Source organism: Falco peregrinus, chromosome 16, assembly GCF_023634155.1.
Source record: "Falco peregrinus isolate bFalPer1 chromosome 16, bFalPer1.pri, whole genome shotgun sequence".
NCBI lineage: Eukaryota > Metazoa > Chordata > Aves > Falconiformes > Falconidae > Falco > Falco peregrinus.
The window spans coordinates 4,163,288-4,191,263 of NC_073736.1; the positions used below are offsets into that span (position 1 = coordinate 4,163,288).

At 56.6% G+C, this 27,976-nt stretch overlaps 1 protein-coding gene across 3 annotated transcripts in view; it reads left to right on the top strand.

The window, feature by feature from the left end:
* Positions 1-27,976, top strand: part of FOXP4 (forkhead box P4) — a 62,026-nt gene that overhangs the window by 15,615 nt on the left and 18,435 nt on the right. For 2 of the 3 annotated variants that reach the window (XM_055819936.1, XM_055819937.1), the window contains exons 2-5: positions 6,693-6,909; positions 15,761-15,850; positions 24,171-24,293; positions 26,244-26,330. In XM_055819936.1, coding sequence (XP_055675911.1) covers positions 6,709-6,909; positions 15,761-15,850; positions 24,171-24,293; positions 26,244-26,330 — 501 coding nt within the window. In that variant the 5' untranslated portion in view covers positions 6,693-6,708. The remainder of the gene's footprint in view (positions 1-6,692; positions 6,910-15,760; positions 15,851-24,170; positions 24,294-26,243; positions 26,331-27,976) is intronic. The other variant, XM_055819938.1, reaches the window with a different exon arrangement.

Here is a 27,976-nt window from a genome sequence, read left to right on the forward strand (position 1 = left end):
GCCAGGGCCCCCAGTGTGCGCATCCCCCCTGTGCCATGCGCTGTTCCATCCCATCGTGGTGAGGGGATGTTGTGCCAAGCTGGATTTGGGGTCCTCTGGTGAGAAATGCCGTTGCCTGTTGCCAGCCCTGCCTGTCCTCGCTTGGGGGTGCTCTGTGTTGGTTGCTGAGGATTTCGGGGGTGCCCTGTCCCCATGGCATAGGGGGCTGCAGGGTGGTGTCTGCGCTTCGGGGTGTTTATCCTTTGAATTCCCATTTGGAACATATTGGGCAGAAAGAAAGCAAGTGTTTTGGCGGCATGAGAAATCGGGGGGTGCTTTAACCTCCCTCCCTGCTGCCAGGGCCAGATCCTGGCTCCAGGGGGGGTTCCTGAAGCTTGGCCTTTGCCCCCAAGCCTCGCTCGCATGCATGCATCTGCCAGAATGCAGGTACCGGCCAGCATCCCAACCCGCCGGGATGCAGGTACCGCGGTGCCAGCATCCCAACCTGCCGGGATGCTCCGGCATGGCAGTGGTGACTCACGCTGGGTGCAGGGCACCGGCACCCACCCAGCTGGCACCCACCGAGGGTCCTGCCCCGCTCGGGGTCCCCCTGGGCCCACACATGTGGCTCCTGAGCAGCGAGGCAGGAGCCCCTGTGCACCACGTCACTATTTAATTAGACGTCCCTGATTAACAAAACTTGGCGTTCGGCTTCCTCCTGCCCTCATCTTTCCTGGCTCCGAATCAATGGCTTTGATATGCTAATTAGGGAGTAATTTAATTTCAAAAGGCCGCAATTAACAAGGGTGTTGTGGACATGCTGTAGTTAAGCGGCATAATCTAATTTGCATTAGTAACAAGCAGGGACTAATTAGAAGCTTAATTAGACACTTAGACGGCTCTTGTGTTTACTTTCTTAATGAGATGGAGTGGGGCTCTTTTTTTTTTTTTTTTTTTTTTTTTTTAATCTTTTCAAGAGCACAGCAAGGGAAGCGCAGGATGGAGCAGCATCCCCAGCGCCCGGCACGTGCCCAGCACCGGAGCTGCCCGGCACTGGTCCAGCCAGCCCCGCATCCGCCATGGATGGGATTTTATTTTCCTTGAAGCCTGGCAGGGAATGGGAGATGTGCCAGCCAGCCAGTCGGTGTCTCCGGGGATGCCCCGTATCCCCGTGCGGGATGGCTCGCTGTGGTGGGCACTGGGTGGAGGGTCTCCCGGCTGCGGTCAGGGTGTCCTCGCTGCTGGAGAGCTGGTGGGTGCAAGCTCCGGAGAGCAAAGGATGCTCCGAGGGAGACGTGTTTTGGAGGCAGGTGGGCTCGCTACGATTCAGCAGGAGTTGTGCCACATCCCGCTGACCGGTGTGGCACGGTCCCGGGGGCTTCCCCGGATAGCGATGCTCACACTTCCGGCTCTCCAAGTGAGATGACCCACCTTTTTGGGGAGAAAAACTTTCCTGTGGTCGTTCTTGCTGGATTCCGCTGCCTGACGGTCACCGGGGCAGCGATGACACCGGGGCGGGCAGGCAGGGAGAGTGGCAGGGGATGAAGGTCTGCCCGTCAGCCAGGGCAAGCGCCCAGAGGTTGGTTCTTCCCAAAGAAGTTGCTGGGAGCGAGATGAAAGTGGGAGATGAAAGTGCCCAGAGGTGAGATCCCATTAAAGCGGTGCCCAGGCTTAGCCAGTCCTTGGTTCCTTAAATCTCTTCTAATTTACAGTAATGCTCTAGATTCGTTTCAGCTCCCCCAGACTTTTATTTTAATCCCCTTTCCACATTTCCATGTGTTTATGTGTTAATTAAAGGGTAAAAAGCCACTCTCCAAGCAATCCTGGCTGCTGCTTCTCTTTAAGCCAAAGCCTTTCAAGATTAGCGAGCCACTTCCTAAAGCCTCGGCGGTGCTGGATCCGGATGGGCAGGTTGCTCAACTTTCCAGAGCTCAGAGCAGATCCGGTGCCTGGGATCGAGCCCTCATCCTCATCTCTTCCCATCCGTGCCGAGGAGCATCCTGCAGGACTTGGCAATGAGTATTTGCTTGGTCCATGCTCCTGCCGAAGGGGCAGCTGGCGTGCCGGAGCGAGAGCCCTCGCGGTGCCATGGGGCAGCCCCTGCTCCATTCTGGGTGCTGGCAAGGCTGGAGCAAGGAGGAAAGGTCTGGAAAACCGCTTTGGAGCTGGGAAGTGGCAGAAAGGGTGGAAAAAGCCTCCGGAGCATCACAGTAGCAGGCCACTTGTAAATGTGTGGTACCACCTGTGCCGTCCCTTGCAAAATGCGGTGCAGCACCAGCAATGTGCTGGGGTCACCGAGATGTGGCGAGGAGCCTTTTCCCACCAGTGTTTCCCACTGTTCATCCTCATCCCTCCCAGGTGGTGGGTTTGAGCTTTCTGGGTTTGCATCTGGGGAGACAGAGCGAGGATGGGGACAGCTCGAGGACGGGGACCCACTGGCCACGGGGCTGGGGCCGTACGCAGCCCTGGTCCTGCCGGCAGCCCGCGAAGGGCAGCCCAAAGTTACAGAGCCCCTGATGGCTGCGGTATTGAGGATACTTAAAAATAGGAGAAGCTGCTAAAATAAGTGTTCAGGCAGTTGTTTCTGAGGAGCTTGTGGTCTTGGCTGTACCTGTTCCTGCCGGTCCCGTGGGCTGAGAAGCGCCGGTTTAATTTTCACGTCCGTGGAGCTGAATCAAGTGGAGAAGTGGCCACGCTTCGGTTGGGTCTGGGTGCCCCAAAATTTGTTGGGAGCTTTTTGGGAAGAAATCACTTTGTTAATGCTTCATCTCTTCCTGCCCCCACGTCCTTTGGTGCAGATCTTTGCTTTGAGTCCGCTGGCTCGCTCGTCTCCGCGTTGAGCCTCCTCTGTCTGGTGGGGATGCGGGGATCCGTGGGGATGCTGGGCTCCGTGGCATGCACACATGTGGTGCTCCCGTGGGACCCCGGGAGCGTGGTGCACACGTGATGCTCCCATGAGATCCCAGGCAGCGTGGCACACGCGTGTTGGGCACACACACAGCTCCGTGTCCAACAGCCCGGCCAGCTGATCTGTACCCTCCCTTGCAGGGAAGCTCTGGGCATCCATCAGTCTGTTAATTGTGCTAATTAGAGAGTGTGGAGGTGTTAATTGGAAAACCCTGGTATCGTGCCTGTTTGCAGGGCGGGGTGGGGGGGAATGTCAATAAAATTGAATTGATGACTTGGCATGGCGCGTGCACTTTACAGGTTAGCAGCAAGTCAGGGGATGTCAAGGAAATGTTACTGCTCAGATGAAGCAATTGTTAATTAAAAATCAACGGTAATTAATATACTCTCATTGCCATATGGTACTGCTAAAGGCAGGGGGATTCTTTACTCCAGTTGTAATTCTCTGTTTCCTTTTCTTTGTCCTGCGAAAGGTGCGTGTTTAAGTAAAAGGAGGGGGGGAAAAAAATAATAAAGAGGCAGAGTGCTTATTCAGTGAAGTGATTTTGAGTCTGAAATGGTAATTAGCAATCCATTTGCGCAGCTTCTGGTGCTCCTTGCCATTAGAGGGGTCTCCTCCCCTCCCCTTTTAAGTAAAACCATCCTTTTCTACTTTATCTGGGTGTTGTATCTTCGGTGATGACTGTCTGGACAGGGTCCCTGCCTTTCTGCCTGGGGGAAGGTCTGATCCTGATTAGACCCTCTGGATAGCAGTGTGTGGAGAATCCCTAAAATATTGGTTGCGTTTGAAGTAAAAGAGATGAAAAGCAGGAGCTGGGATGCTGCAGAGCCTTCCCGTCTGTGTGCGGGGATGCACGTGTGCTTCGGCGCTCGCAGCCGGTCCTGCAGCCGGGTTTTGCTCTTCCCAACACGGCTTCAATCGTCCGGGATCAGTCCTGGCTGGAAAAATGCTCGTTCCTAATTTAAATCAACTTCATAACGTTGCAGACACTGGCTTCATTTTTTTTTTTTCTTTAAGGTTTTGTAAAACTTTTATATGAATGGAAATATTTTCATTATTATTATTACTTTCTTTATTACTTCCCTTGCAGTGTTGGGAACCCAGACGCACCAGCATCCCAGTAGGGTTTGTGAACGGGAAGTTGAGTTTTACTAGACTTGGAGAGGGAACCCAACTGGCCTGGTGTCCCGGGCTTCGGGAATCACCCGGCTGGACCCCAGCGCCGGTTCATCGGCTCCAGCATCCCGCCTCTGGCAGGGACCAGGGATGACAGAGCAAGCCCACGGTTACAGCTCCTCCACCAGCAGAAATTTCCTCCTAATTCCCAATAGTTAAGCTTCAATTTATGCCCCGAAGCCAGGAAAGTTTTATATCCTTTCCAAAAACTTTTTTTTTTTTTTCCTTTTTTAATACTTCCTGTTGTAACTCTGGATATTCTTGTTCTCCGTATAAAAGTCAAATCCCTTTTTGAGTCCTGCCGAGTTTCTGGCCATGGTGATGCCTTGTGACTGCCGGACACGGGCAGAGCCTGGCTTTCCCCGTGGGGCCACTTGCCTGGTTGAAACACGGAGCAGGCAGCGGATTTCAGAAGGAAAATGAGAAAAGAAACAGCAATAATTTAATATTCCTGCAGTCTCTTATTTGGCGTTTGGGAGGGGAAAGGAGCAAACGTCCTTTTCGAGGGCAAAAGGTGTTTTCTGTCTTCCAGCTTTTTTTGCTCCTAATGCAGCATCTGTAGGTGAGCATCCCAGCCTTTCCCGATCCTTCCTGGGGAAGCTGCTGGGAGCGTGCCACGCTCTCGCCCCGGCATCCCAGCTCCTGTGCTTCAAACAAAACCAAAGCCCGGTAATCCCGTTTAACCTTGAACTCTCCCACAGCCACCGGTGTGTCACCCTGCCCAGGTTTGGTAGCACCGGGACGGCGGGAGGGAGCCGGCAGCTCCACATGGGAATTAATGTCAGTCATATACCCTGCGGAAATGACTTTTGAAATGCATATAATCTCAAACATGCAAATGAGAAGCTTGCTTCACCCTGTTTAATATGAATGATCAGCTTCTGAATAGCTATTATTACACGCCACATTTCAGCAATTATGTTGTTCACGGTTTGTCTTTCTGTCTTTTGGGGCTGGGGCAGGGGGAGATGAGGAAAAAAAAAGAGAAGAAAAAGAGAGAAACAGTATTTCTTCTCCCCATCCCTCTTTCTTTATTCCCCTCCTGTTTCAAACTCGCCGGCTGGCTGCGAGCGACGGTGGGTGGATGCTGAATCCCGCTCCGGCACCCACCAGTGGGGAAGGAGTGGGACTGAAGGAGGGAAAACTGCGTCCTCTGCTTTTCCACGGAGCAAAGCGTGTGTTGGGAAGGAGAGGGAGAGCCCTCGGGCTCCAGCGGGGCTCCCGTGCCTGTGGCAGGGCTGCAGGGTTTGGTGCTGGATGCGGCGGTGGTGTTTTCCTCTAGTGCCAGCCCGGATCCAGGAGTTTCTCCTAGAAAAGGGAACCCTCGGGTTCATAGCTAACGACCTGCCCGCTAATCACACCCAGACGAGCCAAGACTCTTCGAAGCCAAGCCCTGTAACTCCTGGGGGTCATGTCCCACCTCCGTAGCCCCTTTGCCTTAATTTATACAGCATTTAAGAGCGGGGGGGGAAGGGATGCACTTAGCACCCAGCACCCGGCTGTGTGTTGGGGTGCAGGCGGCTTTTGCAGCCTGTGACTAGCCCGGTGGTTTCCCCCAGCTCGGCTCCGTGGCTCAGGAGCCTGGATTTGCTGAGCAGAGCTGCGGATGGATGCCCTGAGCTGCCCGCATCCCACGGCTCGGCTCCCGGCATTGCCGCAGGCTCCCTTGCCACGGCGAGCCCTGCAGCCGGGGAAGAGCCGGGAGCTTCGGGCGTTCTGCCCTCGTGCCCCGGGTGTCACGGGATGAGTTTCCAGGGATAAAACCCATCCATGGGGGTAAAGCATAGCGCTGTTGCCTGGTGAGAGGGAAACCTGTGGTTGCAGGAGGTGAAGTGCAAGAGCTGGGGCTCATGCGGGGCTGGGAATGTGGTGGGTGTTGTCGCCCCTGCGCTTTGTGGTGGAGGGCGAAGCACCCAGCTTTGTCCTTCGAGGGGATCCAAGGGGTACAGCAGGAGGGCGGGATGCTCGGCAGCATCTGGGAGGATTTTCCGACAGATGTTTTCTGGAGTGCTACCCTGCTCTCGTTTCGTTGCATCCCAGCTCCACGGTACCTTTGGGCTTCCTTCGCCTGGTGGCAAACTTTCTGCTGGGTGTTTTTTCCTGCTGGGAAGGGCTGGTTTGTTGGGAGTTGAAGTGCTTTGTGGAAACGTGACAACTTTGTTGAGATTTTCGTGGTGAAATGCATGGCACAGGCTCCACGTGCTTGGTGCGTAGCCTCGCTGAAGCTTCAGCTTTGCCGTCTCCGCCGTCTCAAAATGAAATATTTTGGAATTCTCTGAAAAACGCCCGGATTCCTGGGGGTTTGTGTCTTGTACGAGGCTGGGAGCAAGCTGAAAATGTGGTGTTTTCCTAAGGGACAGCTTGGACTTGCTTTGCCCCAGTGCTTTATAGGGCTGGCGGCACATTCATGGCAGCTTCTGCTGCTGCTGCACATTTATTTTTTTGGAATAAATTGGACGCAGGTAAAACTGGCCGGGGTTTGACATCCCATCCCTGCATCTTGCCACCAGACCTTGCGGGGATCGGAGGCAGGGCACGGCGAGGCTGGGGGACGGGGCAGCGGAGTGGGGGATGGCCAGCCGGGGGGTTCAGACTGTCTTCTCAGCCTCTGTTCTCTCCTCCTCCTCAGGTCCTGCTAGCAAGTCATGATGGTTGAATCTGCCTCGGAGACGATACGGTCCACTCCCTCCAGCCAAAACGGGGTCAGCAGCCTCAGCAACCAGCCCGATGGTGGCGGGGGCGGTGCAGGCGGCGGCGGAGGGGGCGGCGGGCGCGAAGGAGCTGCGAGCGGGGAGACCAACGGCGAGATGAGCCCCGTGGAGCTCCTGCACTTCCAGCAGCAGCAGGTAGGAGGGACGCCCCGCTTCCACCCTACGCAAGGCAACGCGGGACTGGGTCCTTTGAGGATTTGGGGTGGGGGCACCAGCGGATTTTACCCTCCCTTCATCCCCAGGGCTGGGCCAGGAGGTGGGTTGCACCAGGCTTGGTCATCCCTGTTGGAGCTGGGGTGCAGGTGCCTGTGTTTTGGGGTGCGCATCCCTCGGGAGATGGAGTCCACCCATCCGTGCAGCTGGTGGGCTGGTGCCTGCTGCCCCGGGGGGGGGGGGGGCTGCGTTTTGGTGGGAGGTCCTGCCTGTGCTGGTGGGGTCTGCCTGCTTGGTTCCCCATCGGTACAGGGAAAATGGTGCTGCAAAAGGAGGAGGGCTGAGAGAGCAGCGTGCAGACCTGCTGGCTATAAAATAAGGAGCAGGTTTTCTCTGGGTCTGTGTTTGGTTATCCAGGTGGGTGCTCGCCCCTTCTCTGGTGCTCCCGGTGCCTTGAGCTGAAGCACGAACCTCACACGCGTGGCCAGAAACACGTGTGACCGCCACAAGTGCGTGCAACAGCTCTGCCCTTGAGCACACGTGTGTGCACCTTGGGGAGCTGCGTGGCACACGCCTCCCCTTGCACTGTGCCCGCCCAGGCGGCTGTGGGGAGGGGGGGGGGATGTGTGTGCATGCCTGCAGGTTACCTTTCAAAACAAACTTTGGCAAAAACATAAATTTTCCTTCTCGGATACTAAATAAGGCAATGATCCCTGCCTCGTATGGAGATCGCCTCCCTGAGCCATAAATTCCAGCGTGAAAGCTGTAAAAAATTGCTGTGTCTGATACTTTAGTAGTGAGTGCTGTAAATCCATTACCTGAATAACAGCCGTTTCTCACGCAGTTAAGCCCCTGTTCCCCTGATCTGAAGGCTAATCATGCGTGTAATGCCGCTGCGAGTCACCCCTGCCGAAGGAGCCGTCGCTCGCTCCCCTCCCCAGCCCCGAATTTCACCGCACGCGGCAGCTGGAGCCAGGGGTGGGAAGGAGATGCTCGTTCCTGCCCAGCCAAAACAGTGCGAGTTGGAGGGTTGTGATGAAATGGGGTTATTTCCTCCGGAAAAGAAAGGGGGGGAAGAAAAAAAAAAAAAAGAAAAGGGGGGGTTTGGGCAATGCGGAGCGCTGCTGCTGCAGGCTCGTCCCTGTGGATGGTGCTCACCCGGTAAATCCTGCCCTGCCCAAAGCACAGCCCACGTTTATTTCCACCCTTTTGCATTTCTTCTTTCGGATTCCCGGTGTAATTACACTGGGAAACTCACCGGCACGTGGAATTATTAAGGCAGAGGATTTGGTAAACTTCCAAAAACAAATGACATCTGCAATGACAGCACTTTGGGGGCGGGAGGGGGGGGGGGAAAGAAACCATCCCGAGGACTATCAATCTTCATGCTTCAGGGAGCAGGCTGAGCACCAGCTGGGGTCAGGAATAAATGTCCCCATATAGAGAGTTTTGCACAATTAGGTGCTTTATGAAGGCTTTACACCATCCTCGGGAGCATCCAGCGTTCGCCCCTTGTCACAGGCAGGCTCTTGGACCACTAGGCTATTCCCGTCTGACAGCTCCTCCGTCCCGGCTCCGCTGCAGCTCCCGAAATGTCAGCACTCCATCCTGATTTAACCAGTATGAATCCCCAAGACATTTTAGGAAGCCTGGAGGGGTGGAAACCCACCCAGCCTGGGTTGGAAGGGCCGTCGGTGGATTAAAACTCCACGTCCATTGGGGTTTGCCTGGGTGATGCAGCTCACTGGGGACACGTGCTGTGCCCTCTCGTTTTTGGCTGGTTTTGCAGTTTTTGGCAAAACGAGCTGGTTTTGACCTTCTTGGGGGCCATCTCTCTGCTTCCAGCCTTTTGAAAGGGTGAACCCGGACAGCCCTGGGGCTTGTTGGCAGGGACTTCTCAGGTTAAAACTCTTCTCTGAGGATGCTGTCTGGAGGGGAGTACCCTGGGTGGGAGCTTGAGGGGAGGTGTGTGTATGGGAGGGTGCTTGGGGACCCCCCCAGGGCTGTTCTGTAGCTGCTGGGGGGTCCCCAGAGCAAGGGGACGTGGGTGTTTGATTGCACCAGCCCGGCTTTGCCGAGATGGGGGCTGCCAGCCACGGTGCCGGCTCTGCTCCAGCACGGAGCACAGCTCTCTGTCGCATCCTCGGCTGTGCCTGGTCCACCTGCCCACCCCAATCCATGCAGAGCATCCCATGGTCCGGAGAATCCGGAGGGAGAGTGGAATGGGGTGGGGAAAGGGCATCCCCCTCCTTTCCCTCCCTCTTTCCCTCTCCCCCCAGCCCAGGGGATGGTGTGCAGGTTAAATCCTTGGATTTCAATGGCAGGATTCGGCTGAAAAGCTTGAATAGCGCGCGCCTGCATTGTGCCGGGGTTGGCGGAGGGGAGAGGTCGGCCCGGGGCATGGGAGGGCTGCCCGCCGGCCGGGGTCTCCCACCGCCGTTGCTGTGGGAACGTGGCGAGACCTCCAGCGCACTGACATCCTCTAACGGGGCTCCAAAGGGCCCCGCCGCCTTTGCGCATTAATGAGTTTTTAACGCGGGGGCCAGCCCCTCGCCCCCTGCCACGCCAGCCCTCCTCCCCGGTAATCCTCAGCGGAGGAAAACTGGGCAGGAAACGGGGGCAGTGGGGTGATGGGGTGTCCCATCCCGGCGGCGGGAGGAGGATGGGGGATGCCCCAGTTTGGCTGTCAGGGTGCAGGGCTGCACCCCACGGGAGCAGGGGGGTGCGGGGAGACCCCCGGGTGGGCATTGCACAGGGCTGGGTGCCGAGTGGGCGTTTGGGTTCCTCCAGGGTTTCCTTGAATTCCTGCGAAGAATTCCGGGTCTCCAAGTCTTACCCCAGAGCTGGGGGTTGAATCTGTGGGGTGTGGAGTGACAGGGTCTCGGGGGTCGTTGCAGCTTGGGGGTGCAGGGGGTGGCAGGGTGAAAGCGCAGAGGTGCTTGGAGCAGGGATGTCATGGGGAAAGTCCCCGAGCCCGGTGGCCCCACGGTAGCTTTTTCCAACTTGCAATTCCATGGAAAAGGAGCCATCTGGAAAATCCAGCTGCTCTAGCGTTGTTTGGTGGTTTTTTATGACGAAAAAAAAAAATCGAAAAAAAATTTTGCAGTTTATTGCAGACACATGTCCAAGAAATGTTAAGTTATTAAACAAAAATAAGACTTTTTTTTGAAAAAGAAGCAGCAAATGAGACTTTTTTGGTAGTTAAAGAAGGGTGTGGAGGGGGGAGGAGAGGCACTTCTCTGCCATAGGAAAGATACCATTCCATAAAACATGTGATCACATCTCAAATATATTGTGTAATCCGCTATTATTAGGGTATTTAAGATAAAAACGAGACCAGAGCACTTAAGTGAAACTCATCTCTGTTAGGTTCCTTGATTTATATTTCATATTTTTCTGAGTACAAATGCAGGAGGGGTTTTCCTCTCCTTCCCCCCACCCCCCACCCCTTTTTTTTTTTTTTTTTTTTTAATAATTTTTTTCCTCCATGGGGTGGGATTGTCGGGAGCTTGTTCCTTGTGTTCTTCATTAGTGGAAATGGGTTTAACCCCTCGCCTGCCAGGACTGAGGAGTCAAGAGCGGAGGAATAAAGTCCAGGAGCATTAGCGTGTGCAGCGAAAGGGAGAACAGCTGGGGCTGAGCGAGAGGCACAGAGCCGGCTTGTAAAAAGGACTTCCCCCCCCCCCCCCCCCCCTGTGAAGAATTGTGTCATTTTTGTTAATTTTGATCTCTTTGAGCCATTTGGTTCTGGTTAAGCAAGACCAGGGCTGGGCTGGGTGGAAGTGCTTCTCAATATGGCATCATTTACCGTTAATATCCATCTAAAAATATCCGTGTGTGTGTGTTGTTTTAATGGCTCTAATTCTGGAATGTGGCGATGTCATTTTTATGAGGTTAGTGTAAGAATTTTACTTTTTAAAAAAAAAAAACACGTTTTTTTCATCCCTTCCCAATTTCTACCCTCCAAAAGGAAAGGAGGGAGAAGGGAAGATACAAGACTCTCTTTATAGATGTTCTTCCTGCGCCCTTCCTTGCAAAATTCTTGGTTGAAGATAAATTTTTAGGGTGGCTTTTCACTCATCGGAGGTTAAAACCCCATGCACAACTTTGATCCCATCCAGGTGGAAAATCCCTCGGCTATTTTCGGGCAGCGGTTCCCATCGCAGGCCGGGCAAACCCGCTCCCCCCTGCGCGGCAGGCAGCCGGCACGCTGCTTTTGGCTCCGGCAGCTGGAGCATCCGGGCACCGCTGGGTGTAATTAAAAACTACACCCTCGTAAAATGAAATACCTGGTAGAATAAGGTAGTTTAAAAATACCCTGGGCAAGATTTTCCATTGCACTGTTTGATTTTTTTTTTTTTTTTTTTTTTTTCAGAGAGGGGGGGACATGGGTGGTGATGGTGGAGTTGGGGCTTGTGCTTTTGGCAAGAGCCATCCGTGTCTCCATCCTCGCCAAACTGTTTTGAACCTCTTGACCTATTTCTTCCCAATTTGACCAGGCAGCGGGAAGCCTCGGAGAGGCTCAGCCCAGGCAAGATTTGGGGAGAAAAAAGCAGGGATGAGGGGTGAAGGTGGGGGCTGAAGTGTGTGTCAGCCACCCTGAACGGGATGGGGGTCACCGTCTCCTCTCTCGCGGCTCTTCCATTGCTGCGGCCAGCTGGGACCTGGTGTTCCCGTGGGAAAAGGGGGAGTTTGTGGTGTTTGCAGTGGGAAGGCAGCCGAAAGCTGGCCCTCCTGCCGCCCTGGGGAGCCTCCACCATGTACAGGCTGGAGGTGTGGAGTCCCACTGGCCCCAGCATGAGCCGTTGGGGGAGGAATTACTGATAATCCCCAGGTACGTTGGGTGGAAGCCGGGATAACGGGCTGCTTCCCTGCTGGAGCATGAGGTGCTTTTGCCTGAAGTCAGGGAGGATCCAGCTTCAGTTTATCCAGCAGACTGGAGGGATTTGGTGTCTCCAGGGAGAGACGAGCATCCCCGTGGGCTGGGTACCCCCAGAGCCCCTTTCCATGGTGGAGAAACCTCAGCTGCCACGGGAGCAGCTCGGAGCTGGTCCTGGCAGGGTGTGGGATTCATCCCAGGCACGGTTTATTTATAGACCCCTTCCCCATCCCAGCACGTACCTTCCAGCATCTCTCTCGTCTCTCCCTGCCAAAATCTGGTGTGTTAACGTGCCCGTGGCTATGGGCCACCCCCGGCAAAGTCGGGGTCACCCTCCTCTTCCTCAGCCCAGCACCATGCAGCTGCTGCTGCTCTTGGGGAGGGCAGAGCCACACAGCATCAGCTCCTGATGTAAAAGTGTCTGAGCCACGTCGAACTTTTTTTATGGGATAATTTGCTGATCAAAGGGAGCCATCCAGGAGCATGATGAATTTGACACAACCCATTCGTTCCTAATTACGGGTAACGTGCTAATGACTCTTGAATAACACCATGCAGCAGGATACAATTTTTAAAAGAAATCAGTTTTCCTCTGGTTCACAGAGCCAGGAGGTGGAAGCCCATCCGCTCCTTCAGGGGAGGCTTTTTCCTTCTGCTTTCACATCTCCTCAGCTCTAAGAAGTTGTGGGCAGCACCTTCCTCACTCATCCCGTGGGAAAGGCTTTATCCCACGGGCAGCTGGGCTGGTCCTTCTGCCCTGGGGGTAGCAGAGATGCAGGTAATGCAGGGCTCTGCATCCCAACATCCAGTTCTCAGGGCTCCTCCAGCTGTGCAACAGGTTTGCGGAGCCAGGTGCTGCCAGCCAGAGCATCCTTCGTTTGCAGGCTGAGCTGAACTTGGGCTGAAGTGGAGAAATCGCTGCCGAGTGGTGGGGAAGGAGGGAGGGGGCAGCTCTGGGACACTGGCAGAGAGGCCCCTGTGTGCAATTGTAAGGCCATGTCATATTTTTTTTTTTTCCCCTGTAAATCTTGTAATTTCGTGCTTCAGAGCACAACAAAGTGAGAGAGCCAGCAGGGAGTGAATTAAATTCCCCCCTGAGAGGCGGCGCGGGGTGGGCAGCCAGCAGCAGGGCTGAGCCAGCCGGGTGCTGGGGGCTCAGTGGCACCCACAGGCCAGCCAGGATTTGGGTTTAGAAAGAGAGATTCTGGGAGAAGTCCTGCCTAGCACTTTTCCTGAGTGCTGGCGTTACGTCTCTTCTGTTTTCCTCTCTTTGTTGCATTTTCCATACCTGCTGCGCTGATTTTTGTTGGGCTGGGGCAGGGATTTGCCTCACCGATCGCCTCTGAGACGGTGCTTACAAACACGGGAAGGAGAAAGCAGATCCATACAAACCTCTGTCAAACGGACACCCAGAAAAATAGATAAAGCTGAGGCAGCTGGTATACGCACGGGATGCAGCCAGTGGTCCAGCACCCATCCTTGGGTAGGTGCCTTGGACCTGCCAGCCCTGCTGCGTGCTGGTGCTGAGCAGCCGTCGATTGAATTCCTCCACCCTTGGCTTTTAACGGGAATTACTGTTTTCATTTCAAAAAGTAATTAAAATATCAGACCTTGAGCTGTCATAACTGTCACATGGTTTTTGTGTTCACATTACCGATGCACATCTATTACTGTTAATAACAGGGAAATAACATGCCCGTGGAGAAACGTGCCTTGTGCTGAGGCTGCATCGGCGCCGGGAGTTGGACTGCGGGCTCGTGCCATTCCCGGCAGCAAATTGCCATGTTTGTCCTCAAGGATTTTACGTTTTTAATCATTTGGATAAAGTGAGTTTGCAGGTTTGTGGGCATGCGGTTTTTGTTCATTCCCAGCAGCCGGCCAGGGATGCTCGGGAAGAGGCGGTGGGCACGGGGCAGCTCTGGCTGCACCCACGCTGGGCACGCCGGGCTCCTGGCTATACCCTGGGGTGCAGTTCGTGGTAGGAGCGTGACATTAGGATCCTGTCTGCTTTTGAAACTCCTGGGCTTTTGGCTTTCTCGAGGCTATTTGGTTCATACACGTGGAGACAAACACAGCCAGGCAGGGCAGGGGGTGCCCTGCGCCGCGTCTGGAGCACAGTTGTTGGGTTTGGGTCCCTTGCGCTGAAATTGTGATGGGTTTTAATAAAATAAGTAAGGCTGCATCTGCGAAACCCTCTGCTCACAGCTTCCAGGTTCAGCAGCAACTTTAAAATTATGTCTCATTGCGCAAGTGCACTTCTGACGCCTGTCCGTGTGCAAGGAGTGGGTCGGATGGATTTATCCACGAACAAAAAAAAAAAATACGGCACAACTCGGACATCCTTTGCTTTACATCTGTTGTGTACCCTCTTCCCAAGCAACCTCTAGCAGAGGGGTGTGAAAGGGGGCCTGAAATGCAGGTAGTGGGTCTGTATGGGTGCTCCATTGAAGGGTGCGGTGGGTGCTCCTTGGTTTAGTTAGAGGTGAAGTAAACAGGCGAGCGGAGCCACGGGCAGTGCTGCTCCGGGTTGCACGTGGATTTTGGCAGGGAGGGACGGAGAGGCGGTGCACGGGCTGGGGGCTTTCTTCTTTATAGCTGGAAACACAGAGAATTAACAAGCAGCCCTTTCTCGGGGGGCACAGCTGCCTGCTGGAAGCCGGGACGGTGATTTACGGCCGGGGCGATGACAGCCGGGGGAACCCGTGTGGCACCGCCGAGCCGGGCTCTGACCCCGTGCCGGGCTCTAATGCAAACCTGTCCTGCAGGCAGGGCTACAATGCCTTGCTTGTTCAGAAACGGACACACCCCCCCCCAAAAAAAAAAAGGAGAAAAAAAAAAAATTCTTTAAAAGCAAAAATAAGGAGCGTATGAGGAAGCAGGTCTGGGAGCAGCAGCGGGTACCACCGGGTTGTTTTCCTTAGAGCTTTATTCCCTCTCCTGGTGCTCAGCTCCTGAATGAAGTGCCTTTTCTCGGCTGGCACACGCTGGTGCTCACCCTCGGCCGTGCTCACCTGTGACTTCTGCCGGTTCGCACTTGCTCCTCTCTCCTCCTTGTCTCTTCGCAGGATTTTCCTTAATTTCACCTACTTTCTTCGACTGCCAGCGCTGCCATGCGTGGCTCACTCATGGTTGTTTGTGCCGGCATGTGTTTCCACAAGTGTTTTTTATCGATTTACATTGACTTCTCCCTCTTTTGCCTGTTGGGCAACTCCCTAATGAGACACCTTCATCCCTGCAAACAAGTTAAGGAAACCTGTAGCTCTTTCTAGGCAAACACCCGTAAAAATAAGCAGGTTTTGTCTTGGTCACTTGTGCGAGTTGCTGAAAACTCCTGCGTCACCATAAACTCCGTGTGGATGTGTTCGTGGATTATTAATTCAGGGTGTAATCCTGCACTCGGCCTGACCCGAATCTGGGCGGTGACTGGGACTTTTTGCTGCTCCAGCCTGACAGTCAGATGTAAAATTAACTATATACAGTCGCTTTTGACACACAGGTTGTCAGCTGCAGCGGGAAGGTAGTGGTGGCTCCGCAAGGGTGGGATAAATCCATCAGGTGCTAGTTGTGCCGGGGCTGGGACTTGGGGAGGCTGCGGATGATGCGCGTGAGAATCTGCCAGAGGCACAAAGATGCGGGACCTGGTGACTCGCTGAAGATGGGGCAGGGGGTTTTTGGAAGAGGATCGGATTGTCCCCGTGGCCTTCTGTGGCTCCACAGGGTAGGGACAGCAGTTGGGATATACTGGTTGTACTGGTGTGGCAGGAGGGAGCGTCGGGGGGGTCGTGCCCTCCTCATGCATCACTTGCACCCCATGAATCAAACCTGCGGAGAACCAGTCCGGCCGGCCCCGCGTCTGGGCGCTGCTCTGGGGACCTGGAGGGGGAGCGTGCCTGGAGGAGGGAGGAGGAAGAAGGCATCCTTCCTCCTGCCCACCCCGCTGTGTCTCTTTTGCAGGCTCTCCAGGTGGCACGCCAGTTCCTGCTGCAGCAGGCCACGGGGCTGAGCTCCCCCAGCAGCAATGAGGGCAAGCAGCCAGCGGTGCAGGTGAGCCCCCAGGAAGTGTGTGTCCCCCCATCCCTCCCTATTCAGGAAGGGCTCGGCTGCAAACTTAATGCTGTGGGCAAGCGCACGTGCAAACACCCATCGTCCCCATCTCTGGGGTGGCTAGAGCACACCAGGAGCCCTCGAAGAGGGAAATCCCCTGTAAACCTCCAGAAATTTCTTAGGGTTGTTTTTTTGGGGGGTGGGGGGTTGGTCCCCGGTGTGTGCTGATGGTGGGAAAGGGCGATGCAAGGGAAGGGCTGGCTCCAGGCAGGGTAAGGACCGGGGAGAGAAGGTCACCGTGTGCCACCATACGTTGGGACAGCGTTTCCGATAGGGAGGTGCAGAGTTTCCCAGGATCGGGGCACCCCAGGATTGATGCCAGGTGCTGTGAGCAGGGTGCAAGGTCTGGACAAGGGACAGTCCTTTGGGGCTGGAGCCAAGGCAAGTCCTCTGGTGTGGGACAGCCACTGGCATGAGACACGGGCCCATCTGGGATGGGGTCTTTGTGGCACTGGCAGGAAAAGGGGGCTTTGGGTGGGCGCAGCACCCTCGGGTGGCATCCTGTTCCCATAGGAGATTGAGGATCTCCCCTTTTCTCCCCTGCTGCCCTCCTCTGCCAAAGGAAAGGGGCAAAAACTGGGAAGGAAAGGGGCAGAAGAGGGTGTGATCCCGGAGAGAGGGGGAGGCAGAAAGAAGCAAAGCCCAAGCGATGGGAAGTGACAATTTAAATAGCTGTGCGGAGGGGCCGTCCCTTCAGGCTAATTAAATTTATCGGAGAACAGCAGGTTACCTTATTAGAGCCACGTGGGTTTAATTAACAAAGGAAAGTAATTAGCACAAACGCTCTCAGAGCTGGAGGTCCTGCCTATGCCAGGCTGAGCCAGCACGGCAGCGGGAGGGCGGCGAGAGCCAGGGCTGGGATGGGCAATTCCCAGCTCCTCTCCCGGCTTGGTGAGCCAGGGCATGGCTGAACCTCAGCCAGCAGCGAGTGGCACCAGCAGGTCCCAGTCCCAGTGCTGCCAGTCCCAGGGTGGGCTGGCAGGGGCCGGGGGAGCCTGGAGCCCCTCCGAGTTGGGAAGCAGCAGCTGGGTATGAGAAGCAGGAATTAGTCAGGGCTTCTGCGGCACAAACAGGCGGCTTTTTCCAGCGGTGCTTGCAGGAAGGAAATGCAGTCACTGCATGGAAAATGTCTGCAAAGGACAAAGGCAGCGAGGGTGAAGTCAGATTCCGGTAACCGGCGCCTCGCTCCCCTCCGTGGGTGCGTGTCCCTGCGGAGCTCCTGCCTGCACTCCTGCCTGCACTTCTTCCTCTGCCTGTCCCTCGGCTGCGATGCACGCATGCTTCGCTGGCTCGCCGCTCGCTTAGCATCCCATTCTCCTCTTCTCCGCTCGCTTAGCATCCCGTTCTCCCGTTCTCCCCTTCTCCGCAGCTTCCCCTCGCCTCCCCTCCCTGCCCATCTGGCCAGCGGCTTTGCCAGAGTGAGCTGGATCTGCCTTCCTCTCCCCTCCTCCCTGTTGGTGTTGCAAAAGGACTTGTGAAAGTTGTAGACGTGAGTCAGAAATAGCTCATAACTCAGCAGCGACCGGCCTCTTCCTCCCCCTCCGGCCGGGCCGGCAGCTGGAGCGGGATCTGACCGAGGGGAGATAGAGGATTAAGCAGACTCCTTTGAAAGGAAGTTTATCTAACGGCAGAGTGGTGTGGGTGAGACTGGCCAGGACGGCGGGAGGAGGAGGAGGAAGGCTGGATCCCAGTGCCGCAGCCCCTGGCTGGGCAGGGAGCAGGGAGCATGGCAGGACTGGGGGGTTCACTGCAGCATTTGGGGACCGGGGTGCCCTGGGTGTGCCAACCAGGGCCCCCGCGGGCTTTGCTGCCCCGCAGACCCCACAGCTGGGGGCTGGGTTTCCACATCGCGTGGGTATTTTGGATGAAGCGAGCAGGAGGGTTCGCAGCGTCGGGCAGAGAGAGCAGGAGCCAGCACCGCTGCGGATTCCCCGTGCTCACCATCGCCATGCCCTTGTGTTTGCAGCGAGCACCCCCTGCCACCTTGCTGATGGGGACGGAACGATTATGGGACACCAAGTCAGCGGGAATATTAATGTCAGTCGGCAGCAGCGTGCTCTTAAAAACAAGGAGTTGCTGGGCTTAAAAGGGATCTTGGGTTGTTTTTTTCTTTTTTTGTTTTTTTCTTTTTTTTTTTGGAGTATGAACCCTCTCTCGCCCCAGATGCCTGGAGGTATGTGTGGAAAGCCTCACAGCTGACACTCAAAAGTACAGCTGCATCTAAAAAAACTGCCAAAACAACCCACCCCCTGAAACATTTTAAAATGGTTTTATTTCTTTGCAACTTGAAAACTCTTAGAAACTTGGCAGATGCCGACAAAGTGTTGCATTTGAGGAGTTTTGCTGCAGCTGGTCCGCAGGATGCTCTGCTCTTGTGCAAGGCTGGGTGGGAGCAGTGGTTCCCCCCTCCCCGGGATCTTGTTGGCACGGGGAGATGCTGCCGGTGTCTGGTAAAAAGCCCATGGTACGAGGTGCTGGAGCACGTTTGGAAAGGCAACACCCCGTGTTTTCGGTGCTGGGGTGTTTCTGGCTCAGAGGCACCACTGAATCACAGAGTGCCCTCTTTGGGGTCCCTTCCCCAGCTTGGCCCCTGGAGCCAGGGGTCTCCCAGCCTCCAACAGGAGCAACTTGCTGAGGTTAAAGAGCCTCTGAAATGGGAGAGGGGCTGAAGGGCGCTGAGGAAGGGGAGAGGAGTTTGGCGCAAACTGCGGGAAATTGCTTTTCTTTTGTCTGCTGCAGCAGGGAGGGCAGCAGAGCGGAAAAGTGTATTTTGTTGATTTGAAACTTGAGTGAAATGGGTAATGAAGACAGATCAATACCAGCCCTTCTGCGTTCCCTCTCCAGGAAAAAATACAGCAGCCCGTCCGTCTCGGCTCGCACAGCGCTAGATTTTTCCATTTGAACTTGCAGCAGTGCCATTCATCCCTGCTCCCCCTCCTCCTCCCCGGAGCCCCTGGCTCTGCCAGCCCGGAGCCCCTGCCACCCCCTCCATCCCGCTCCACTGTCCCTGATGCTGTGACCGCAGCAGCAGCAGTTTGGATTAACAGGGGAGCAAAGGAGTTGCTTCAGTCCCTGTGGATTCATCAGCATGATGTGCCCTTGGAGGAGAGGTGGCCCCCCAGGGACCCTGCCTGGGTGATGCTCGGGGGCAGCAGCTCACTGCGAGCCAAGGAAGGGGCTGCCAGGCTGCAAGGCTCCGGTGCACCGTCACCACCAGCATCCCCCAGCCAGCTCCCTTTCAACTTCCAGTGGCTCACAGCCCAGCTACGTGCGATTAGTGCCTCCCCGGCGGGGCACGCCGCGCTAACGAGGATGCATGTTGGGTTGAACACGCAGGGGATTGATTCTTCCTTTCCGTCGCGTGCAGCTGAGCGTCAGAGGCTGGTGGTTCTCCATGCAGCTACAGTGGTGCCCCCTCACCTGCTCGCCATGCTCTGCTGCCCTCCTCCTGTCGCCCCAAGGCAATTAATCCTTTGGTGCTAGGGCTGTTCAATGTGTCCGTCAGATAACCCTGCAGCCTCAGACTCCAGCCTGGCACATGGAGCTGGAGCTCCTTTGCGGACCTGGGTTTGCTTTCTCCTCTGACCCTGGGTAGATTTGGGTCTCTGTCCCACCTTGGTAGGGTCTAGACGCAGCGCAGTGCGAGCAGAGGCAGGGTGGAGAAGTGTTTGGGTGGCCCTGTGCCATCCGTCAGGGTACAGAAAGGATGGCTGGGGTGACGGCGGCGATGTGAGCGGCATCACTGCCTGGCCCCAGGCGCTGGAAGCTCTTGCAGATGGTCTGAGCCAGCTGAATCTCGCAGCTCGCCCGGGGATGCTGCGCGCAGGAGGGGATGTGTGGATGTGCCTGCGTGCTTTGGCTGGGCTCGGAGTGAGAGGTTTGCTCTTCTCCAGCTGTGGCAGCGAGAAGTGGGTGCTCTGGAGGGGGGTGTTGCTCATCCCCTGCCCCCACAAACAGCAGACTTCAAGCTGCTCTTGGTGGTGGTTGTTTCCCCACTTCTGTTCCCGGCTCCCAGCCTCCCTCGCCGACCTCTTTGGTTTGTTTCTGTTGGTTTTGGATTTGAAAAGGGTGTTTTTTAAAAAAAATAAAATAACAACAAACAAAAAAATGAAACGGCACAAACACGTTTGCTGTTGTTTCTAATTGGGAGTTAAAACCTGAGATTAGATCAGAGACCAGGATGTGCAGTGCTGTGGGCTCGGTGGGGAGCACCGAACACCCCAGGTAGCTGGTGTGCACCCACCACAGGGAGTGGGTTGCTCATCCCCAGAGCCCCCCATCCCGGGTCCGCAGGGACTGAGGGGGACAAGGTCTGGGCTGTGCCTGCCCTGGCGTGGGAGCTTGGATGTGTGGTTTTAGGTGTGGACCTGGAGATGCTCTTTCCCGTAGCGGCGGTGGCGTGCTGCCCCCAGCTCCCCGGGGACACGGTGGCTTCTGCGGCAGCCTCCTGACGTGGGTGACGGAGCGGCTGGGAGGTGAAGGTCGGTGCAGGGATGCTTGGAGGCTGAGCAAACCGCAGGCTTGCTCACACACCCGCGGGCTGATGGGGGATGTCCCGGCTCTTTGTGCTGTGCCAAGCCAACTGTCCCAGGGGTCAGGAGGGCGGCTGTCCCTCTGATGGCAGCCCCGCAGCGCTGAGAGCCAACACCGGCCGTCGGGCTGTGGCTTTCCCCGCTCTGCCTCGTGGCTGGGAGTTGCAATCTGCTTCCCGTAAAAAAAAAAAAAAAAAAAAAAAAAAAGTATTCTCAGAAAAATTTAAATAAAAGCATCATTCCCCCATCCTGCTGCGTTACACCCGGCCAAATCCTGTTTCGTTCCGCCAGCTTTGGCAGGAGTTGCTCCACGCTTAACGCTGAGCGCCGAGTTTCCTCTGTAATACCTGTCTCATTTTCCACCCGCTGCCTGATGATCTGCATCCACCTCATCCTCTGGCACGGAGGGATTACAACCAGGACCGCCTGGAAAACCACCCCCTCGAGATCCCGCTCGCCGCTCGGAGCCGCAGCGCCGGGGCTTTCTGGGAGGCAGCCGGAGCTGTTAGTAAGCAGTTTTGCGGCGTGGCAGCCGGCCAAGGAGTGAGTCAAACCCTTCCTGACTCGGTGTCTGGCAGATGCCAGCTCGTGACACGGCGGCCGGGGACCAGCCGCTGCTGTGGGGCTGCCTGCGGGGCCCTGCATCCCGAGGGATGCTGGGGGCGGTGCAACCGTTGCGGGCGAGGATGGTCCCCGGCCACTCCGGTGCCTGGGGAGGGTGGGATGGAGAGGAGGCAGCTGGGCACACCCCAGACACCCTGCGCCCCTCTGCTCAGCGCCCGCTGGCTCTCGCTTGCGTCACTGGCTGCTGTGACCGCCTGGATCCCAGCTTTTAGGCAGCTGTTGCCATAAGACCCCCGTTATCCAGAGGTGCTGGGCTGGCCTCATCCCCTGCCACCGGGAAGCTTACACGCCGGCGGTCACCGGGCTGCAGGTGAAGGGGCTGCACTGTGCTGTCCCCCTCCCCGTTAGCAGATCAGACCCCAGTGGGGCTCTCGGCCAGACCAGGGGTGGACGTTGCCGTCCCCATCTCGTTTTGCTGGGGCAGCAGCTGTCACCGTCCCCAACAGAGGCAGCAGGGGCTGGCACCGGAGCTCGGGGCAGAAAAGCGCAGCACCACGGTTTGCTGCCCTGCGCTGAGGTCCAGGCTCCCAGCACCGGTAAGTGATGGACGGCCACGGTGAGAGCAAAACTTCCTGTAAATGGGAATTTCTCCTTTTGCGAACAAAAGTTCCTGCCCTCCCTGGAAACCTTAGCCAGCAGGGGGATGTTTTCCACGCTGGGGGGGGAATTATTCCTGTGGCTTCGGCATCTGTCAGGGCTCTGAAAGGTGGTGGAGCCTGGATGCTCCTTGCAGGAGCCAGCACCAGTTTGCCCCGTTTGCACCTCACCCCCTGGCGAAGCCGACGCCATTTCCCCATGTCAGCTCTGCATCCCAGCACGGAAGAAAAAGCCATTTAATGCAGACAAAGGTTGTATGAAAATATAATTCTGCTTTTGTTAGCAGCCATCAAACTCTAAAAAGCGTCACTTTTGTTTTCTTGTAACATTGTGAAAACCTCGTGTCGGATCGAGAGCTGGGGCCCTCTCGACTAATCGCCTCTCCTTTGTGTTTTTAGATTATAGGGGCAATTAGTGTTGTCAAAACCTCTGGCAATTCTCTTTGCTCTTGACAGGGTGTCAGTCCGCTGGGCGAGAAATGGAAGGTGTTATAACTCTCCGGTAATTAGGATGCCTCCGATTTGAAAATGCCAGCAAACGTGTACGAGAGGCCGCACAGCGGCGGTGGGGGCGGGGAGGCCGCCCGGATGGGGGATGCGGATGAGCAATTAATTAGGGGCTCTCATTCCAAGCACGTTGCCAGCTGATGAATTGGCAAAGGGAAATTAGCAGGATGCTTAGCTCCCAGCGAGCGGGCGCGCACCCTGCTCGCTCTCGTCTTGCCGTCCTCGCGAGCTTCCCTCCTTCCCAGATGTTCACCGAGGGCTTTGCACAGCTGGCTGCCAGCACCTGTCTGCCGAAACAGCAGCTCTTCCCTGGTGCTGGGGGGGGGGGATGCTAGGGGTTCTCCCAGCTCTCCCACAGGTGCCAGAGCCCTCGCAGGGCATTGCAGCTCATTGCTGGGGATGCTCCTGCATCCCGAGCCCTCCACCGCCAGCCGAGCCGGGGCAGTCGGAGGCGCCCCAGCCCTTGGGTGTGAGCATGCAGCAATTAATTAATAACTCTGACACGAAGGCGGCTGGGGGGGGGGGATTGCCGGTGACAAATGAAACTCAGCCCACTTGCAACGCCTCCCTCCAGCAAAATGCCTGAGTAAATAGATAAGCCTTCGCAATCTCCCTTGAAGGTCAGCGCGCTCCAGCCCGGCCTGCTGCCCACCATGGACGGGGGGCGGGGGACGGGACGGGACTGCATGGGGCTGCCCCCGGGGTCCCAGCCCCACTCTGTGTCCCACTGGGGTGGCTGGAGAGGGGAGGCAGCCCCCAGGGTGGGCAGCAGGTCCAGACTGGGGAGTCTGGGCATCGCTGGGGTCCTGAGCAGGAGGGACTGGCGGGTCCTGGGCTCTCATTTAGAGTTGTCTGGGTGATCTGAAGCCGGTTGCTTTGTTTCTCTGTCACTTGGTCTGTGAGCTCCTGAGACTCTGGCATGAGAAGTCATCTACTTTGGATCAAACCGGGGTCCTTGGCTTGCGCCGGCGGCCTGGTGGGGCTCTGCCGCATCCCACGTGCCGAGGAGTCGCCTCCTCCTGGGGTCCCCTCAAAGACCCTGAGGCTGCTGCTGGCTCACCCGCTCTCCTGCTCCCAGCCAGCAGCAGCCATCTGCTTTCCTAGGAAAAGGGAGCATCTGGGAAGGGCTATTGGATTACAGCAGAGCCCTAACCCTGCCCAGAGCCTTGGGATGGGCTTTGGGCTGGTGGGATCCGCGGAGGGCTGGGACCAGGCAGCACTGGACGGCTGTGGTTGGGAAGGCAGCGTCGCTCCACCTGGGAGAACCAGCGGAGCTGGGTTCCATCACCAACACCTTCTCCGGCGCTTTGCCGCGGGGGTGTGGACCCATGTTATGATAACCAAAGGCAGGGGGTTGGCAGGTTTTCTTAGCCCTCCCTCCACTTGGCACGGTAATTAGGTGAGTTACTGGTGTCAACTGGAGGTAAAGCTTTGATGTGTCTGTGGAAAACCTGGTAACCTCTTCCTCCGTGCGCTGCTTTGCAAAATTATTTGGGTGATCGGTATCTTCCCCACTTCCCTTGGCGTTTCCCTCCTCCCTGCATCCTCCGGGACCCCAAGGAAGGGAGCGGTGCCCGGCGCCTTTCCCGTGCTCGCAGGAGGGGAGGGAGCTGTGGTTTGGAGCTGACTGCCCATGTGCTGCTGCCTCCTCTTGCTGCCTGATTCCCCCGGTTAAATTTCGTTAAAAGAAGACCCTGCGGGCAGAGAGCATCCTGCCCTCATGGGGGTGGGGGGGGGCAGCTGGTGGCGTAGGAAGCTTCACCCTGGTGCCAGCTGCACCACAGGGCATCTCCCTGCCATCGCCACGTCCCCAGTGCTGGCTTTGGCATGCCAGGACAGACTGGTGGCCAAGGGCTTCCCCCCAAGGTGATGCAGGGATGGGGGGACACGGAGGATGCCCCGGGAGAGAGAGGGGTGGGGGCCACTCACAGGCTGTTGGCATTTGGGAAGGGTTTTCCAGGCCTGGAATTGGGAGTGGTGACGTGTCCTCGCTCTCCGCAGGTCCCCGTGTCCGTGGCCATGATGTCCCCGCAGATGATCACCCCACAGCAAATGCAGCAGATCCTCTCGCCGCCCCAGCTCCAGGCCCTCCTGCAGCAGCAGCAGGCGATAATGCTGCAACAGGTAACGCTGGTGCTGGGCTGGCTGTGCGTGGGCTGGATCTGGCCAAGCCATTTCTCACAGGTGTCTGTGGGTGCTGGAGCTTATTGAGGGCAGACAAATTGGTCCTTTCCTCCTGGGGCTCCTGCGTTCCCCACGTATTTCCTTGGGGATTCCCAGTGTGTCCAGCACCAAGGGATGAAAAGAGCCGCAGGTGCTAACAGTGCAGGTTTGGGGCTGCCCAGCTCTTGGGGACAGCTGGGGACAGGGTGGATGATCCTGGCTCCGCCGACCCCACATGGAACCCCCATGGCCAGGGCTTTGGGGCAGGAGCCTGGGTCTGGCTGCAGACCTGAGTGCATGGGTTTGTTTCTCACGGCCCCACTCGGCTTTTCCGGAGCGCTCTGTCAAATGTAAAATGAATGGGAAGGGAAGAAAAAGGAGGAGAAGAGAAAAAAACAAACCTCAACTCCAAAACAAAACAGGTCTGCTTGGGTAAACACCTCCTGCCTGCGGGAGGGAGAGAAGGAGAAATGCCACAAGCATCCTCCACGCCCTTCCTCCTGCCTCCGTACCTGTTTACTCCAAACAGGCTGATAAGGATTCAAGATTGGCCCCAGGGAAAGAACAAAGGGTAAACACTACCCTGGGTGGGTCCTTCCACAAGCCTCTTTGGAGCCGGATAAAGAAACACGTTTGACTGCAAATTAAACAACCCAGGCCGGAATAGCTCGCATTCTCCACCAGAAGAAAACCAAACATCACACCTCTCACCCCTGACCCAATGTTCCTGCAGCCGCGCTCGACCATGCTGCAGAGACCTGGCTTTGACTGGCTTGCGGGTAAACACCCAGGCTTTCCAAACCTGTTTGCCGACAGAAAAAGCAAAGTTGCTGCTGTCAGCGCTGTCAGCCCCGAGCTGATAAAGGCTTCCCGGCATCCAAAGGGGCATTCCTGAGCTGCTGCCGTTGCCCCTGTGCGGGGGTACGGGCTGGGTGGGAGGGGGCTGCTGCGTCTTGCTGACCTCCCCGTGCCTCTGCTCCCCTCCTGCACAGCAAATCCATCACCAACAGTTTATTTTAGGGGCTCGGGCGAGAGCTGGCATCAACGCCAGCAGGTCGTGGGGCTGGCTCCTGCAGGCAGGGACCCTCTCCAGTGGCTCATGGTGGTGCTGGGGCTGTTTTTCTGTCTTTTACTGGCCCACCAAAGGGCTCCTCCAGTGAGAAGCTGGGTTGCCTGCACTTGTCCGTGGTGCTTGCGAGGGGGGGATGCAGGTCTGAGCCCCTGGTGCTCACACGGTTGCACTGGTCAGTCCAGGAGCTGTGGCTGATCCTTGCCCCTTCCCAACTGGGAGCCCACCGGCTCTCACAATACTTCCCAGGGGTGTTTTGGGGTCCCACCGTACTGAAAGTGGGGTTTCTGCACCGCTGAAACATCGCAATATGTGCCAGAGCGCCTGGGCTCGCTTCTTTGAAGGGGTTCACCCATCTCCTGGCATTCCAGATCTTCACATCAAACAAAATCCCCCCTCAGCACAGCCACAAAATCCCCAGGATACAGAGAATTTAGTGAGCCGGGCCGGGGGGGGGGGGGGTTGTGGCTCTCCTCCCCGGGGCCGGGCAAGGCGGACCTGGACCAGCCGGTGGCAGAAAGCCAGGGCAGCCGGTTGGCATTAAGACGAACAGCAGGTTTGGCATTGGGGTTGTTTGGGGCTTTCGCTTGCTGTGAAGATCCAGAGCCCTTAGGAGCGTGTGCTCAAGGTTTCTTCTGCAGCCGTGACTCCTTCGGCGGGTGCTTTTCCTCTTAACCCGCAGCCAAGAGCCTGCCCTGACGGCGCGGTGCCAGGAGCTGGCATGGCTGTGGCAAAGCCCAGCGCTGGGCACGGGGGTAGCGCCAGGCAGGGAGATGCAAACGAGGTGTTTCTGCTGCTAATCTAGGCTGCTCTCTCCCCTCCCGTCCCTCCCTCCCTCCCAGTTGCAGGAATACTACAAGAAGCAACAGGAGCAGCTTCACCTGCAGCTATTGACACAGCAGCAAGCCGGAAAGCAGCAACCCAAAGAGGTGAGCTCATGCAGATGGGTTCTGGGCCATCAGATCTGGCAGCAAATAAAAGGGGGACCAGCACAAAACAAGGTGTGCGTGGATCCCAGCACCCAGGGCAGCCGGCTAGGAGCTGGCAGGGATGGACACGGGGTGTCCTGCTCCTGGGGGGTGCCAGGGTGGCCGGTCCGGGTGCTGGGAGTTCCTCCTCCTCCTCCCTAGCCGCGATCTGGCACATGCACCGAGCTACATCGTTCTTGGCACCGCATCCTTGTCGGTGTATCTAGAAACTCCAGGGTGGGTGTGAGGAGCGGTGAAGTCAGTGGGTGCGGGCTGGCAGCTCTGGCGAAGCCGCTGGACCCTCAGCAGGAGGGGTGGGTCGCTGCCCCCCCAGCACAGAGCAAGGGCTCCCCAAATCCTCCTGGTGGGAGGGGGGCAGGCGAGGCTGGGCTCAGCCCTTGCCCGATGCGCTGACCCTGCCAGGCTCTCAGCACGGCTCGGGCAGCCCAGTCCTGGTTGAGCTGGCATGGCAGCACCCTGGCAAGTAGGCAGGCAGGGCTGGTCAGGTGGGAGCCCAAACCAAGGCTTTTCCTGCCAGGAAAGGTGGTTCCACAAAACCTAAGCACTGCATGAAATAGCTGTGATGCTGGCGAAGGGCTTTTCCAGTGAGAGGTGCTCAGGTAGGGGATGCTGTCAGCACCCCCGTGACCAGGGACCAGGTTGGCTGTGATGGGCCCTTTGCTGGGGAGGTGGTTGGCTGAGGGAGAATTGTTTATGCTGGTGTGATTGCGTCAGTCTTGTGTAACTCCCTTTACACAACAGGTTCTGCTGCCGTTTTTCGGAGTAATGCACTCCAAGGCGTTGTAGCTTTATCAGCAATGCTCGGGTTTGGGGATGTGCCGGTTGCACGGATGCTGGGGGTTGACCCTGACGGGCAGCGGGCAGGTAGCACTGCTCCCTTCCTTTTTCTTACATATTTTTGCCCTTTTCTCTTCCTAGATCGGTGCACTTGGTACCATTGGGGGGTATTTTGCGTTGCATGTGCTGTTGTATGCCTGGCATCACTGCCCTCTCCCTCGGGCATCCTTCCTTGGGCTCCCAGCACCAGACGGACATGGAGCTGAGCCATTTGGTCCCTGTCGCCGGCTGAGCATCAGTAGCAAGCAGGGAAATGGGTGCTGGGGCCATTCATTGCAATCCCCCTTCGTGGAATCCAGCACGTTGATTTACACTCACCTGTTCTCAGCACTTAAAAAATTCAGCTTGCTTTTGGGGAAGAAAGCATATAAGCCCAGGCTACATATTGGGGTGGGGGCTTGATGGCAAAGGACATGCTGGTGCTGGGGGAACAGGAATGCTCGGGGTCACACCGGCACCCACTCAAGCTTTCAATAGACTTTGACCCAGGCTTTCATTGCGGGCTGTCGGCGTATTTACGCGGCGTGCGTGGGGTCAGGCTTTATCAGAGCCATCTGCAGGAGCTGGAGTAGCTGCTGGTGCTCCAGGAACGGGGGAGGCATAAATCTGAGCTTCCTCAAGGGCTTTCCTCTTGGCCGTGGTGATGTTATATTGCAGCAACGAACGGGGATATAATTAAGCTCTAACAAAGGGCTTGCTTAGTGGGCTCCTGGTTTCAAAAAGCGCATGTTAACTTTTAATTAAATGGT